Here is a 16,200-nt window from a genome sequence, read left to right as displayed (position 1 = left end):
ATTGATTACAATTATTCCCGACTGAGTGAGAAAAGGATTAGAATTTCAATTAATATAATTATCAACTTTGTTGCGACAGCCTTTTCGATTTTCCCGCCCTTCTCAGTCCACACCCACTTCCCTTTGTCCACCAAGCCGTCATATCGGCGTAGCTCACTAGGGAACCTCCCTTATTTCCTTGTAACCATAACTGCTGTTTGTTTATACATTTCTGTGATTATTTAGAAAGTTAGTAAATAAATGAATAACACAATTGATGTATGGAAGATTCATAGTAAAGGCTGGGTTCGTGCAGATAACCAACAATTTACGACGTTTTGAATAAGACTAACGTGAGGTAAAGAATAATTAATTAATTAGAAGACTAATTGATGAGATATTAAAATATCTGGAGTTATATTACGAAAAGTATAACTTTGTAATCTGAAGATTTTCCTTGGTGCCCCGACTTCCTAGTTATTTACATTTACATGATTAGTTTAACCACGTAATAATAATTACAGAGAATTGATTTGATAAAATAACAGTCTTCACTTTAATGATGCCAAAGACACGACACAACCATAGCAGCAATGCATATTTTGCTGCGAAGAGACAGAATCGTTAGAGTTTTGGGACACTGTAAAGTCCATGGAGAATAAGAGCACCTCCTCCCAGCAGCCCTACGATAATCAATCATTTCAATAAACATTTTGCTACGGCTGGCCATGCTTTCCATCTGGCTAGCCCTACACCGGCCAACAGCTCAGCACCCCGACCAACAGCTCAGCAACCCTACCCCAGTATCTCTACTTGCACATCATCATCTACACATCTATAACTCCAGTGTTAATGCTAAATTGTAATTATTTTGCCTCAATGGCCTATTTATTGCCTTACCTCTGTACTCATCTACTTTTGCGCACACTGTACATAGATTTTTCTATTGTGTTATTGACTGTACGTTTGTTTGTGTGTAACTCTGTGTTGTTTTTGTCACACTGCTTTACTTTATCTTGACCAGGTTGCAATTGAAAATGAGAACATGTTCTCAACTGGTCTACCTGGTTAAATAAAGGTGAAATTACAATTTTAAAAAGACAGCTTTTTTTTTAGCTTTTTTTTGGTAGCAGGTCTAGAAATGGCTGAAGAATTGCTACATTTACCTGGAACTAACTCTGCAGATAGCACTACAGGGTGATTTGAAAAGTCATAGTCAATCGATCAATAATATAAAAACCTTTGGCACTGTATATATATATATATATATATATATATATATATATATATATATATATATATATATATATATATATATATGAACTCAGCAAAATAAGAAACGTTCCGTTTTCAGGACCCTGTCTTTCAAAGATAATTCATAAAAATCCAAATAAGTTCACAGATCTTCATTGTAAAGCTTTAAACACTGTTTCCCATGATTGTTCATAGATCCATAAACAATTAATGAACATGCACCTGTGGAACGGTCGTTAAGACACTAACAGCTTACAGACGGTAGGCAATTAAGGTCACAGTTATGAAAACTTAGGACACTAAAGAGGCCTTTCTACTGACTCTGAAAAACATCAAAAGAAAGATGCCCAGGGTTCCTGCTCATCTGCGTGAACGTGCCTTAGACATGTTGCAAGGAGGCATGAGGACTGCAGATGTGGCCAGGGCAATAAATTGCAATGTCCATACTGTGAGATGCCTAAGACAGCGCTACAGGGACACAGGATGGACAGCTGATCGTCCTCGCAGTGGCAGACTACGTGTAACGACACCTGCACAGGATTGGTACATCCGAACATCACACCTGCGTGACAGGAACAGGAGGGCAACAACAAATGCCCGAGTTACACCAGGAACACACAATCCTTCCATCAGTGCTCAGACTGTCCGCAAAAGGCTGAGAAAGACTGGACTGGGGGCTTGTAGGCCTGTTGTAAAGCAGGTCCTCACCAGACATCACCGGCAACAACATCGCCTTTTGTCCCAAACCCACCATCGCTGGACCAGACAGGACTGGCAAAAAGTGCTCTGACAAGTCACGGTTTTGTTTCACCAGCGGTGATGGTCAGATTCGCGTTTATCGTTGAAGGAATGAGCATTACACCGAGGCCTGTACTCTGGAGCGGGATCGATTTGGAGGTGGAGGGTCCGTCATGGTCTGGGGCGGTGTGTCACAGCATCATCGGACTGAGCTTGTTGTTATTGCAGGCCATCTCCATGCTGTGCGTTACAGGGAAGACATCCTCCTCCCTCATGTGGTACCCTTCCTGCAGGTTCATCCTGACATGACCCTCCAGCATGACAATGCCACCAGTCAAACTGCTCATTCTGTGTGTGATTTCCTTGCAGACAAGAATGTCAGTGTTCTGCCATGGCCAGCGAAGAGACCGGATCTCAATCTCATTGAGCACAGAGGGTGAGGGCTAGGGCCATTCTCCCCAGAAATGTCCGAGAACTTGCAGATGCCTTGGTGGAAGAGTGGGGTAGCATCTCACAGCAAGAACTGGCAAATCTGATGCAGTCCATGAGGAGGAGATGCAGTGCAGTACTTAATGCAGTTGGTGGCCACACCAGATACTGAATGTTACTTTTGATTTTGACCCCCTCCCCCCTTTGTTCAGGGACACATTATTCCATTTCTGTTTGTCACGTCTGTGGAACTTGTTCAGTTTATGTCTCAGTTGTTGAATCTTGTTATGTTCATACAAATACCCTTGAATGAGTAGGTGCGTCAAGACTTTTGACATTAATCTTTAAAACTTAAAGTTAAATGGACCTCAACTCTCCTACAGTAATTCACCTAGGATTGTCGATGCCGTTGTTTTCCAGGGAGTCTCCAATGCGTATCTCAGCTCCATTGAGTCTGCTGGGAACACTGTCGACTGTGTTGGTGATGATGATGGAGAACACTTTGTAGGTCTTCAGAAGGTCCACCCTCCACCAGGCGTTGATGTCCTGTAGAGTGTGGGTGCAGGACCCTCCTATCCAAATTGCGTTGCGATTCCCGTCAATAGCATTGCCTGGAATGCCAAACTCATACAAAGACGACTGGGTGGCCTTTCCATATAGAGCCACATTCTCTCCTGGACAAAATAGAGCATAACGCACAATAACTATCATCTTATCAAACAATTGTTGGAACTTGTGTAAGCATATTCATGCACTGTAATCGTAGATATTAATGTTGAGACTACCATTACAGAGAATATAACAAAAGTTGTACTTATAACACACTGTTCATTATATATATATATGAATATAAGTTCTGACCAGTTGGGGCAAGGTAGCCATAAACCTCCACTTCACAGAGTGTCAGAAGTCTTTTCTGCCCTGGTAGAACCACAGTCACATAGCGTCCTTTGAAGCCTGGGTCAAAGGCAAGGGTGAGAGAACTGCTGACTGGAACGGAGGGAATTGTTTTAACCCTGGAGAGAGAAATGGGTTTTACTGACCTCGTTACTGGAAAATACTGCCTCATGAACTATATAACTTGATTTAAACTAAATTAACAAGGCACAGGAGATGATATGCTGATATCTATAACTGTGCCTGTGGTCTGGTGGTAACCTGTGAGTAGGGTTGAAACTTTTCACCAGCATTGCTTGTTTCTATCTGTCCTGCCTGCATGGGTTTTTATGTACAGTATGTCCACTATGTATATTCTGGTCACTCTAATTGAGTTCTTCATGGACATAAACAGTAACAACACATTGTAAATACAATTTCAAAAACCACAGTATCTTGACTCACAGAGGGTTATGAATGCCATTGTCCACTAAAGAATTTCCTATTCGTATCTCAGCCCCGTTAAGCCTCTCAGGAACAGCATCCCCTCTGTTGGTGACGGTGATGGAGGTGACTATGTAGGTATCAAGCAGGTCCACTCTCCACCAGGGGTTAGTGGATTCGTCAGTGGCAGTGCAGGACCCATGATGGAAATGTGAATCGCGGTTCCCATCAATGGCATTGGAGGCATGACTGTAACCGTGCCATGGGTTCTCGATGAGGTCTGACTGTGTAGCTTTTCCACGCAAGGCAAGATTTCCTGCAGGTGAACACATCATTGAGTGAGTATAGAGGAACAATTTAAAGATGCTGTCAAAACAGAATAAACTTGTGTTCTAATCTGCTGATAGTCCTCTTTAGCAAAAAAAACAAATGTTTGTATATACTGTTAATTTAGTAACCATATTGTTAGCTAACTAGCTAATGAGGTTACATGACTGAACAAGGTGTAAACAAATGCCCGACAGTATGCTCGGTAATATGAGTCATATATTTTTTTATCTGTTTGTGCTAGAAACAATCCGTTTTCACTGTAGAAATGGTTCAACCATGACAGTAATGAATTTGTGCTCACTTATTTCTCAGGTCACTTGAAAACATCGGAACATTGAAGCCTAGTAATTACAGTTTTTTTCTGGGTGATTATTTTCCTATGAGCAGAATGCAAAATAAAATGGCAGGTCACAAAGCAAAATATTTAGGAGCATATGTGACCAAAATGGCAGCATCCACATGAATGTAGAAGTGTTTAGAAATGTATTCTATTCTTATTTGCATTAAAAGAGACTCCAAAATGACACAATGGATTTACCAATTAATTTTTATTGGCCACAAAATAATCTGAAACACAACCAAAACAAACTGCAAATGCATCCAACAAGTTTGCATTGTTACACAATGTAGTCATTGTGTGCTCGGGAATGTAGGGCCAAATTCTAAACTTTATTTCTAAGAATCTTTACGGTTGTCAATAATTTTGACCCCTACTTTTGAAAGAAAAAAACATAATTTTTTCTCTGAGCAATTGTAGTAGTATAAAATGATATAATTTGTGCTTATCCAAAACCAGAAGGTCTGGACATGTATCTAGGAATTGAATCCCCATGCTTGTGTTGCACAGCTGGTTACTTGTTTTTTGAATGTTTGCTGAGGTGATGAACTTTGCTTGTGTTGAAGATTTTTTGAACAGGTCCTGCCCTGTTCCTTTTTTACCAGCTAATTGTTCTGTTCATGGGCTTGGTCAACTGGCATGCATTAGATCTTTTTATGGTGTTTTTGGCAGGACCCAGAAGTCAGAGAATTTTTTTCTGATGTTAGCTGGTAGCTTTAATGTCTCAGATGTGAATAGGAATCCACCTAGCGTAGTTTATTCTGTCCAGTGCAAAGAACCAGGGTGCCAAGGCATCTTATGTTTCAACATAAAGACCAAAAAGTCTAGTTCTGTGTGCACAGTCTTTCAAATTCAATAACAATGTTCCAGAACTGGAAGGTTGGATACCTACCTTCTGCGTATTAAAAGAAGAGCATGTGGACTAGAACAACCAAGCATCTTTCAGGAGTTTTGACATTGAAAGCAGAGTAACTTGATGACTGTGCCAGGTTTTGGTCAAGCGTGCTGCCTTCAAGAATGAGTCTGCTGTTTCTGAAGTTGGCAACCCCAGCATGGGCAGCATGAGCATACTGTACCCACTGTACCCAGCACCCTGTTGGTCCCTGTTGGTCCCTTACCATTTTCCCCCAGGACATCTTTTTTTTATCTGAATAACTAGATATAATTAATATTGAATGTAGGCTGTTGTACAAAGCCACGGGAAGTAGGGGTCCTGAGGGTGCTTCAGCAGCCCCTAAAACATCTGAATAAAAAATATATAAAGATGTATTTTTTTCACAAAGTAGTGCACTGGGCCTTTACAACTCTTGAATTCAATATTGCAGCAACACAAAACTAAAATTGTCCCAGTAATCAAAATAACATAAAATACATATTTTCCAGACATTGTTAGGTTCAATTTAGGTTTTGAATGAAAGGTGGAAATATGTATTTTCCGGACAATGAAATCAGGTTCATTTTTAGTTCTAAATGAATGTCGAAAATATGTAGTTTATAGACTATGTTTGGACCAAGTCAAGGCTGGTCCAGACTGGACAAAATCTGAACCAAACAGTAATCTATGATTGGTTTAGATTTAGTCCGGACCAGACCAAAAATCTATGTCCATGGACGTTGAAATCAATGCTGGCCTGTACCAAAAAAAGGCCGCCGTCCTGTATTTAGGAAATGTTGTTTGTTGTGGCGTACAAACAGGTCAGCCACAAAGGGGAGAATTGTCGAGAACTGGTGACAACTCCCTCTGCTGGACGTGCCAGGTCTCGACGGGCTCACCAGCCAGGACAAATTGGTGCTGATTGTGCTTTGTGAGTAATCAAGGGGCTGATTGCTCACCAGCTGGACGAGTCCCATAAAGTTGCCAGAAGAGAAGCACATAGGGAAGGGGACTGGGGAAGAGAGGTTACTCCCGTATAGTCGTGAGCAGTACTAGAGGTAATGGAGGGAGCTCAGTTTTGTTCCCCCAGGATACAGCAAGACCCCAGCGCCCAGAAAATCAAATCAAACTTTATTTGTTATACAAGTGTAGACCTTATCATGAAATTCTTACTTACAACCCCTTAACAAACAGTGCAGTTCAAGAAGAGTTAAGAAAAATTTACCAAATAAACTAAAGTTAAAAATAATAAAAGTAACACAATAATATAACAATAACAAGGCTTTATGCAGGTGGTACCGCTACCGAGTCAGTGTGCAGGAGTACAGGTTAGAGGTCTTCTACATCTGCATTGCTTGCTGTTTGTGGTATTAAGGCTGGGTTTCTGTATAGCACTTTGTGACATTGGCTGATGTAAAAACTTCCGGCGCCGACAGAGATGGCCGCCTCGCTTCGCGTTCCTAGGAAACTATGCAGTTTTTTTTTTTTTTTACGTGTTATTTCTTACATTAGTACCTCAGGTCATCTTAGGTTTCATTACATACAGTCGAGAAGAACTACTGAACATAAGAGCAGCGTCAACTCACCATCAGTACGACCAAGAATATGACTTTCGAGAAGCGGATCCTGTGTACTGCCTTTCACCCAGGACAACGGAATGGATCCCAGCCGGCGACCCAAAAAACGACTTCGTAAAAGGGGGAAATGGAGCGGTCTTCTGGTCAGACTCCGGAGACGGGCACATTGTGCACCACTCCCTAGCATTCTTCTCGCCAATGTCCAGTCTATTGACAACAAGGTTGATGAAATCCGAGCAAGGGTAGCATTCCAGAGGGACTTCAGAGACTGTAACTTTCTTTGCTTCACGGAAACATGGCTCACTGGAGAGACGCTATCGAAGACGGTGCAGCCAGCTGGTTTCTCCACGCATCGCGACGACAGAAACAAACACCTTTCTTGTAAGAAGAGGGGCGGGGGCGTATGCTTCATGGTTAACGTGACGTGGTGTGATCATAACAACATACAGGTACTCAAGTCCTTCTGTTCACCTGATTTAGAATTCCTCACAATCAAATGTCGACCGCATTATCTACCAAGGGAATTCTCTTCGATTATAATCACAGCCGTATATATTCCCCCCCCAAGCAGACACATCGATGGCTCTGAACGAACTTTATTTGACTCTTTGCAAACTGGAATCCATTTATCCGGAGGCTGCATTCATTGTAGCTGGGGATTTTAACAAGGCTAATCTGAAAACAAGACTCCCTAAATTTTATCAGCATATCGATTGCGCAACCAGGGCTGGAAAAACCTTGACGCATGTAAGGCCCTGCCCCGCCCTCCTTTTGGAAAAGCTGACCACGACTCCATTTTGTTGATCCCTGCCTACAGACAGAAACTAAAACAAGAAGCTGGTCTGTTCAACGCTGGTCCGACCAATCTGATTCCACACTCCAAGACTGCTTCCATCACGTGGACTGGGATATGTTTCGTATTGCGTCAGACAACAACATTGACGAATACGCTGATTCGGTGAGCGAGTTCATTAGAACGTGCATTGAAGATGTCGTTCTCATAGCAACGATTAAAACATTCCCAAACCAGAAACCGTGGATTGATGGCAGCATTCGCGTGAAACTGAAAGCGCGAACCACTGCTTTTAATCAGGGCAAGGTGACCGGAAACGAATACAAACAGTGTAACTATTCCCTCCGCAAGGCAATCAAACAAGCTAAGCGTCAGTATAGAGACAAAGTAGAATCTCAATTCAACGGCTCAGACACAAGAGGTATGTGGCAGGGTCTACAGTCAATCACGGATTACAAAAAGAAAACCAGCACCGTCACGGACCAGGATGTCTTGCTCCCAGGCAGACTAAATAACTTTTTAGCCCGTTTTGAGGACAATACAGTGCCACTGACATGGCCCGCAACTAAAACATGCGGACTCTCCTTCACTGCAGCCGACGTGAGGAAAACATTTAAACGTGTAAACCCTCGCAAGGCTGCAGGCCCAGATGGCATCCCCAGCCGTGCCCTCAGAGCATGCGCAGACCAGCTGGCGGGTGTGTTTACGGACATATTCAATCAATCCCTATCCCAGTCTGTTGTTCCCACATGCTTCAAGAGGGCCACCATTGTTTCTGTTCCCAAGAAAGCTAAGGTAACTGAGCTAAACGACTACCGCCCCGTAGCACTCACTTCCGTTATCATGATGTGCTTTGAGAGACTAGTCAAGGACCATATCACCTCCACCCTACCTGACACCCTAGACCCACTCCAATTTGCTTACCGCCCAAATAGGTCCACAGACGATGCAATTTCAACCACACTGCACACTGCCCTAACCCATCTGGACAAGAGGAATACCTATGTGAGAATGCTGTTCATCGACTACAGCTCGACATTTAACACCATAGTGCCCTCCAAGCTCGTCATCAAGCTCGAGACCCTGGGTCTCGACCCCGCCCTGTGCAACTGGGTAATAGACTTCCTGACGGGCTGCCCCCAGGTGGTGAGGGTAGGCAACAACATTTCCACCCCGCTGATCCTCAACACTGGGGCCCCACAAGGGTGCGTTCTGAGCCCTCTCCTGTACTCCCTGTTCACCCACGACTGCGTGGCCACGCACGCCTCCAACTCAGTAGGCTTGATTACCAACAACGACGACACGGCCTCCTGGGAGGAAGTGAGGGCCCTCGGAGTGTGGTGTCAGGAAAATAACCTCACACTCAACGTCAACAAAACTAAGGAGTTGATTGTGGACTTCAGGAAACAGCAGAGGGAACACCCCCCTATCCGCATTGATGGGACAGTAGTGGAGAGGGTAGTAAGTTTTAAGTTCCTCGGCGTACACATCACAGACAAACTGAATTGGTCCACCCACACAGACAGCATCGTGAAGAAGGCGCAGCAGCGCCTCTTCAACCTCAGGAGGCTGAAGAAATTCGGCTTGTCACCAAAAGCACTCACAAACTTCTACAGATGCACAATCGAGAGCATCCTGTCGGGCTGTATCACCGCCTGGTACGGCAACTGCTCCGCCCACAACCATAAGGCTCTCCAGATGGTAGGGAGGTCTGCACAACGCATCACCGGGGGCAAACTACCTGCCCTCCAGGACAACTACACCACCCGATGTCACAGGAAGGCCATAAAGATCATCAAGGACAACAACCACCCGAGCCACTGCCTGTTCACCCCGCTATCATCCAGAAGGCGAGGTCAGTACAGGTGCATCAAAGCTGGGACCGAGAGACTGAAAAACAGCTTCTATCTCAAGGCCATCAGACTGTTAAACAGCCACCACTAACATTGAGTGGCTGCTGCCAACGCACTGACTCAACTCCAGCCACTTTAATAATGGGAATTGATGGGAAATTATGTAAAATATATCACTAGCCACTTTAAACAATGCTACCTAATATAATGTTTACATACCCTACATTATTCATCTCATATGTATATGTATATACTGTACTCTATATCATCTACTGCATCTTTATGTAATACATGTATCACTAGCCACTTTAACTATGCCACTTTGTTTACATACTCATCTCATATGTATATACTGCACTCAATACCATCTACTGTATCTTGCCTATGCCGCTCTGTACCATCACTCACTCATATATCTTTATGTACATATTCTTATCCCCTTACACTTGTGTCTATAAGGTAGTAGTTTTGGAATTGTTAGCTAGATTACTTGTTGGTTATTACTGCATTGTCGGAACTAGAAGCACAAGCATTTCGCTACACTCGCATTAACATCTGCTAACCATGTGTATGTGACAAATAAAATTTGATTTGATTTGATTTGATTTGAAAGGGCTGTATGATACATTTCATACATTTCATTGAGGTCACATGATTGAGGTCTTTTGAACATGTCAGTAGGGGTGAAGTAACTGTTCACAGATAATAAACAGTGAGTAGCAGCAGTGTAGGCCATTTAATTAGTTGTTCAGCAGTCTTATGGCTTGAGGGTAGAAGCTGTTAACGACCCGCTTCACTACAGCCCCGTTAATGATAATGGGGGCCTGTTCGGCCCACCTTTTCCTGTAGTCCATGATCAGCTCCTTTGTCTTGCTCACATTGAGGGAGAGGTTGCTGTCCTGGCACCACACAGCCAGTTCTCGGACCTCCTCCCTGTAGGCTGTCACATCGTTGTCGGTGGTCAGGCCCACCACTGTTGTGTTGTTAGCAAACTTAATGATGGTGTTGGAGTTGTTTTTGGCCACGCAGTCGTGGGTGAACAGAGATTACAGGATGGGACCACACCCCTGAGGGGCCCCAGTGTTGAGGATCAGTGTGGCAGATGTGTTGTTGCCTACACTTACTACCTGGGGTTGGCCTGTCAGGGAGTCCAGGATCCAGTTGCAGAGGGAGGTGTTTAGTCCCAGGGTCCTTAGCTTAGTGATAAGCTTTGTGGGCACTATGGTGTTGAACGCTGAGCTCTAGTCAATGAACAGCATTCTCACATAGGTGTTACTTTTGTCCAGGTGGGAAAGTGCATTGAGGAGTGCGATTGAGATTGCATCATCTGTGGATCTGTTGGTGCGGTATGCGAATTGGAGTGGGTCTAGAGTATCTGAGGATGCTGTAGATGTGAGCCATGACAAGCCTTTCAAAGCACTTAATGGCTACCGACGTGAGTGCTACGGGGCGGTAAGGGACTATGGTGGTCGGCTTGAAACATGTAGGTATTACAGACTCAGTCAGGGAGAGATTGAAAATGTCAGTGAATACACTTGCCAGTTGGTCCGCGCATGCTTTGAGTACACGTCCTGGTAATCCATCTGGCCCCGAGGCTTTGTGAATGTTGACCTGTTTAAAGGTCTTGCTCACATCGGCTACCGAGAGCGTTATCACACAGTCATCCAGAACAGCTGGTGCTTCAGTGTTGCATGCCTCGAAGCGAGCGTAAAAGGCATTTCGCTCGTCTGGTAGGCTCGCATCACTGGGCAGCTCTCGTCTGGGTTTCCCTTTGTAGTCACTCACATCCGACGAGTGTCAGAGCCGGTGTAGTAGGATTCAATCTTAATCCAGTATTGATGCTTTGCTTGTTTGATGGTTCGTCTAAGGCCATAGCGGGATTTAGGTGTCCCGCTCCTTGAAAGCAGCAGCTCTAGACTTTTGCCCAATGCGGATGTTGATGTAATCGACGGCTTCTGGTTGGGATATGTACGCACGGTCACTGTGTGGATGACGTCGTCGATGCACTTATTGATGAAGCCGATGACTGAGGTGGTATACTCCTCAATGCCATTGGATGAATCCCGGAACATATTCCAGTCTGTGCTAGCAAAACAGTCCTGTAGTGTAGCATTCGTGTCATCTGACCACTTCCGTATTGAGCGAGTCTATGGTGCTTCCTGCTTTAGTTTTTGCTTGTAAGCAGGAATCAGGAGGATAGAATTATGGTCAGATTTGCCAAATGGAGCGTGGGGGAGAGCTTTGTATGCATCTAAGTGTGGAGTAAAGGTGGTCTAGAGTTTTTTTTCCCTCTGGTTGCACATGTGACATGCTGGTAAAAAAATGTGGTAAAAGTGATTTAAGTTTGCCTGCATTAAAGTCCCCGGCCACTAAGAGCACCGCTTCTGGATGAGCATTTTCTTTACTTATAGAGTTGGTTGAGTACGGTCTTAGTGCCAGCATCGGTCCGTGGTGGTAAAAAGGCGGATAAGAAAAACATAGTTGAGAACTCTCTTGGTAGATAGTGGGGTCTACAGCTTATCATAAGGTACTCTACCTCAGGCGAGCAATACCTCAAGACTTCTTTAATATTAGACATCACTCACCAGCTGTTATTGACAAAATGACGCACACCCCCACCCCTCGTCTTACCAGACGTAGCTTCTCTGTTCTGCCGGTATATTGAAAATGACAGCCACATATATTATCTGTGTCGTCGTTCAGCCACGACTCGGTGAAACATAAGATATTACAGATTTAATGTTCCGTTGGTAGGATAATCGTAATCGGAGATCATCAATTTTATTTTCCAATGATTACATGTTAGCAAGTAGAATTGATGGCAGTGGGAGTTCACTCGCTGGCCTACGGATTCTCAAAAGGCAGCCCAATCTGGGGCATCTCTTCCAAGGCTGCTGGCCCAGACGGCATCCCTGGCCGCGTCCTCAGAGCATGCGCAGACCAGCTGAGGGTGTGTTTACGGACATATTCAATCGCTCCCTTTCCCAGTCTGCTGTCCCCACATGCTTCAAGATTGCTACCATTGTTCCTGTACCAAAGAAGGCAAAGATAAGTGAACAAAATGATTACCGCCCTGTAGCACTCACTTCTGTCATCATGAAGTGCTTTGAAAGACTAGTCAAGGATCATATCACCTCCACCTTAGCGGCCACCCTAGACCTAATTCAGTTTGCATACCGCCCTAACAGGTCCACAGACGATGCAATCGCCAGCACACTTCACACTGCCCTATCCCATCTGGACAAGAGGTTATACCTATGTAAGAATGCTGTTCATTGACTACAGCTCAGCATTCAACACCATAGTACCCTCCAAGCTCCTCATCAAGCTGAAGGCCCTGGGCCTCAACCCCGCCCTATGCAATTTGGTCCGGGACTTTCTGACGGGGCACCACTAGGTGGTGAAGGTAGAAAACAACATCTCCACCTCGCTGACCATCAACACTGGAGCCCCACAAGAGTGTGTGCTCAGCCGCCTCATGTACTCCCTGTTCACCCACGACTGCGTGGCCATGCACGCCTCCAACTCAATCATCAAGTTTGCAGATCACACAACAGGAGTGGGCTTGATTACCAACAACGACGAGACAACCTACAGGGAGGAGGTGAGGGCACTCGGAGTGTGGTGTCAGGAAAACAACCTCTTCCTCATTGTCAACAAAACAAAGGAGATGATCATGGACTTCAGGAAACAGCAGAGGGAGCGCCCCCCTATCCACATCGAAGGGGCAGCAGTGGAGAAAGTGGAATGTTTTAAGTTCCTCAGTGTATACATCAACAACAAACTGAAATGGTCCACCCACACAGACAGTGTGGGGATGTTTTTCAGAGGCAGGGACTGGAAGACCACTCAGGATTGAGGAAAAGATGAACGGAGCGAAGTACAGAGAGATCATTGATGAAAACCTGCTCCAGAGCGCTCAGGCCCTCAGACTGGGGTGAAGGTTCACTTCAGGACAAGGGCCCTAAGCACACAGCCAAGACAATACAGGAGTTGCTTCGGTGTGCAGCGACGCTGTGCAGCGACGCACCCCATCCAACCTGACAGAGCTTGAGAGGATCTGCAGAGAAGAATGGGAGAAACTCCCCAAATATAGGTGTGCCAAACTTGTATTGTACAAGTGCCAAATGTGCTTCAACAAAGTACAGAGTAAACGGTCTGAATACTTATGTAATTGTAATATTTCAGTTACTTAAGTTTAAAACATTTGCACAAATGTCTAAAACCCTGTTTTTGCTTTGTCATTACGGGGTAGTGTGTGTAGATGAATTGAATCCATTTTAGAACGAGGCTGTAATGTAACAAATGTGGAAAACGTCAAGGGGTCTGAATACTTTCCGCAGGCACTGTAAATGTGCCTATTGGTGTCATAAATACATTGAGATATAATATAGCCTCACTTTTCATAATAAGAGATCTAGCCCTGTTAATCTAAAGGGCATAATATATCAACATAATCTCAGAGCATTTCGTATTATTCTGTATGTAAATTCGTGACAATTAGTTTTGTATGATATGTTACGTTTCGTATGGTATGTATTAATTCGTGGATGTCCATCACCCATTTCATATGATATGTTACAATTCGTATTATATGTTACGGATTTGCAAAACGTACAATACGTTACAAATTTGCAAAACGTATTATATGTTACAAATTTGATAAATGTATGTAATATGTTACGGATTTGCAAAATGTATGATATGTTACATATATTACGTTTTCAAATTCTAGCTAGGTGGCTAACATTAGCTAGCTCGCTGACATTAGCTAGACTAGGGGTTAGGGTTAAGGGTAAAGTTTAGGAGTTAGGTTAAAGGGTTAAGGTTAGGGTTACGGGATGGTTTAGCTAAAAGGTTAGGGTTTGGAGAAGGGTTAGCTAATGTGCCAAGTATTTGCAATGTTGCTAAAAAGTAGTATGTTGAAATGTTGCTAATTAGCTAAAATGCTAGAGTTGTCCATTAAGAGATTTGAACGCGCAAGCTTTGGCTTGTTAGACGTTCATGTTATACACCCATCCATCCACCACAACCAACCACCCTACTTTCGTTTTTTACGATACATAACTGTGTCTTATGCAACCATACCAAACATAACATATCATACTAAATGGAGTGTCTCAGATTTATGTACAGAATAATACGAAATGCTCTGAGACCAGCTCTGTATCTATCTAGTTAACAAGAGGAAAGGGAATTAAAAATGTGATTACTTGGGACTGTAGGGCCAATAGAGCATGCCAGTCCCAGGAGAGTCAACAAGAGGAACATCGTGGTCGATCTCATCATCCTGGAGGAAGAGCCCAGAGCAAGTCAACAGGTCTGATAGGAACCAGTCCACAGAAACATTGGCACAAACACTGAAACAATCTGTTAGGCTGCAATTCAATCACAATTTATATTTTTTATCAATTCAGCTCACATGAACAAAGAAAAACATTTCAAATATTGTTTTACTCACTTTGTAAGAAGAACAATAAACACGAAGAGGGTACATTTTGGGTAGTGTCATTTAAAAAATGTTTTACTGTTCTTTTAAACTAATTTTAACTTCAAAATGTATATAATATTTTTACATTTTTAGCCTGTCATCTATGTGTAACAGGGCTGATGTGTTTTGCTCAACCCTCTCAGTTTTCCGCCATGTTTTTATTAATAAAAAAGTTATCACCATATTAAAACGAAATGGCGCCGGAGCAGAAGGCAGATGTTTTACATGCCCCCAACTGATTGTTTTTTGTTTGTTTATCTGCGTTGTTTGTAACTTATTGTTTTACTATTTTTGTACATAATGTAGCCGCTCCCCTCTCTTTTGACCGAAAATAACTTCTAGATATCAGGACTGCTATTACTCACCACGGACTAGCAGGATCCTTTTTTTTCTTTCATGATATACGGCTCCCTCGGGAACAGGCCCCGACCCCAGTGATCTGCGTGAAGAGGAGGCGGAGAAAGAGAGGCCGGAGGGCGGGCTGCCTTCTGAGGAGTAGGAGGCGATCGCATAAACCCCCACTCCCCTCAATTCTGCTTGCAAACATGCAATCTTTGGACAATAAAATGGGTGAGTTATTGGGAAGATTAAACTACCAACGGGGACATTAAAACCTGTAACATCTTATGCTTCACGGAGTCGTGGCTGAATGACTACAATACCGACGTACAGCTGGCTGGTTACGCGATGTACCGGCAGGAAAGAACAGCGTCGTCTGGTAAGACAAGGGGTGGCGGTCTATGTATTTTTTGTAAATAACAGCTGGTACATGATATCTAAGGAAGTCTTGTGCCTTTGATCACCTGAGGTAGGGTTTATCATGATAAGCTGCAGACTACATTACCTACCGAGAGACTTCTCATCTATATTCTTTGTAGCTGTTTACATACAACCTCAGTCAGAAGCTGGCACCAAGATAGCATTGAATGAGTTGTATTCTGCCATAAGCAAACAAGAAAATGTTCACCCAGAGACGGCGCCGGGGACTTTAATGCAGGGAAACGTAAATCTTTTTTTACATTTTTTAAATTTTTTTTACTTCCTTTTTCTCCCCAATTTCATAGTATCCAATTGTCAGTAATTAACTGTCTTGTCTCATCGCTACAACTCCCGTACGGGCTCGGGAGAGACGAAGGTCGAGAGCTATACGTCCTCCGAAACACAACCCAACCAAGCCGCACTGTGGTCAGATGAAGCAGATGCTAAGCTACAAGACTGTTTTGCA

The 16,200-nt window shown here is 43.7% G+C and overlaps 1 protein-coding gene across 2 annotated transcripts in view; it reads right to left on the bottom strand.

The window, feature by feature from the left end:
- The window catches only part of LOC118367517 (fucolectin-6-like), a 55,697-nt gene extending 40,196 nt beyond the window's left edge, over positions 1-15,501 (bottom strand). Inside the window, exons 1-5 of one of the 2 annotated variants that reach the window (XM_052494394.1) lie at positions 15,341-15,496; positions 14,698-14,774; positions 3,742-4,036; positions 3,262-3,416; positions 2,792-3,074 (exon numbers count right to left, since the gene is read on the bottom strand). In XM_052494394.1, the coding sequence (XP_052350354.1) occupies positions 2,792-3,074; positions 3,262-3,416; positions 3,742-4,036; positions 14,698-14,773 (809 nt within the window). In that variant the 5' untranslated portion in view covers position 14,774; positions 15,341-15,496. Of the gene's footprint in view, positions 1-2,791; positions 3,075-3,261; positions 3,417-3,741; positions 4,037-14,697; positions 14,775-15,340 lie in introns of both variants that reach the window. The other variant, XM_052494397.1, reaches the window with a different exon arrangement.
- Between the last annotated feature and the right edge of the window lie 699 nt (positions 15,502-16,200).

This window comes from Oncorhynchus keta, chromosome 34 (genome assembly GCF_023373465.1).
Source record: "Oncorhynchus keta strain PuntledgeMale-10-30-2019 chromosome 34, Oket_V2, whole genome shotgun sequence".
Lineage (NCBI taxonomy): Eukaryota > Metazoa > Chordata > Actinopteri > Salmoniformes > Salmonidae > Oncorhynchus > Oncorhynchus keta.
This window is presented reverse-complemented; position numbering and strand designations above follow the sequence as displayed.